Source organism: Pundamilia nyererei, unplaced genomic scaffold (assembly GCF_000239375.1).
Source record: "Pundamilia nyererei isolate P.nyererei 1_Seehausen unplaced genomic scaffold, PunNye1.0 scaffold01095, whole genome shotgun sequence".
Classification (NCBI taxonomy): Eukaryota; Metazoa; Chordata; class Actinopteri; order Cichliformes; family Cichlidae; genus Pundamilia; species Pundamilia nyererei.
Window position 1 is genome coordinate 22,531 of NW_005188496.1, and position 1,005 is coordinate 23,535.

Below are 1,005 nucleotides of genomic sequence, written 5' to 3' on the forward strand. Positions count from 1 at the left end.
TCTGATTTGCTGTGATTTGTCACAGTGGCGATGGCACCATGGGCGTCTTCAACATCAAAAGGCGGCGGTTTGAGCTGCTGTCAGAGTACCAGAGTGGTGATCTGACCTCAGTGGCGCTGATGAAACGGGGCAAGAAGGTGGTTTGCGGCTCCAGCGAGGGGACCATCTACATCTTCAACTGGAACGGCTTTGGAGCCACCAGTGACCGCTTCGCTCTCAAGGCTGAGTCCATAGACCAAATCCTCCCAATCACTGACAGCATCATGTGCACCGCCTCCACAGACGGGTACATCAGGTGAGTTGTGTTAACATTGAAGGTTTAATACAAAATACAGTGTGATATACAGCTGGAAATATCTGCCAGTCTGAGCAGATTATTAAAGTTCTTCTTGCTTTTGACATTACTATCGATTAAAAGCCCTGTTAGCCGTCTGTTAGCCTTTACTGCAGAATCACTAAAACACAGAGCGTTACTCAGGTAATGTAGCATCTGAGCAACATGTTGGTGACAAGAAAAAATCATCTACCAGCAGGCGCCAGACTAACTTTTTGCCACAGTTGCACTGGGTGCGCCTAGCACAAAAGTTAGGCGCACCCAGATTTTTCAACCACATTGCTCAACACCGCAGTTTTACATGTGCACATTTTTGGGGGGGAAATTGATGTCAATACAGACAATATTGATTTGTAAACGATTAACTAACAATCTTGTGCTTGTGCTTAAAGTGCTTTGGTACTCTTTGGCAATATTGTAGACAATCTTAAACTTAATCATCACATCGGCCTCCTCTGTTTGCTGCTGTCGCTGAAAGGCAGTGGGGAGAGGGGACACTTGGGCAGTGCATTTACCACAACATATAGTGTTCTCTGGATACACTGGGCTTTTTCAGCGTTCAGAGGTTGATGGCTCTGTGTCAGAGCAGTGGCTGTGAATTTCAGACTGATCAGGCCTTAAGTTAACAAAAAAGTTAGCAATAGTTCTTTTCCTATTACAGCTACATCCAC

The 1,005-nt window shown here is 45.5% G+C and overlaps 1 protein-coding gene across 1 annotated transcript in view; it reads left to right on the forward strand.

Moving 5' to 3' along the window:
* Positions 1–315, forward strand: part of LOC102213186 (WD repeat-containing protein 55) — a 2,184-nt gene extending 1,869 nt beyond the window's left edge. Inside the window, exon 2 of the mRNA XM_005755238.1 lies at positions 26–315. Coding sequence (XP_005755295.1) covers positions 26–299 — 274 coding nt within the window. The 3' untranslated portion in view covers positions 300–315. The remainder of the gene's footprint in view (positions 1–25) is intronic.
* Positions 316–1,005: the final 690 nt, after the last annotated feature.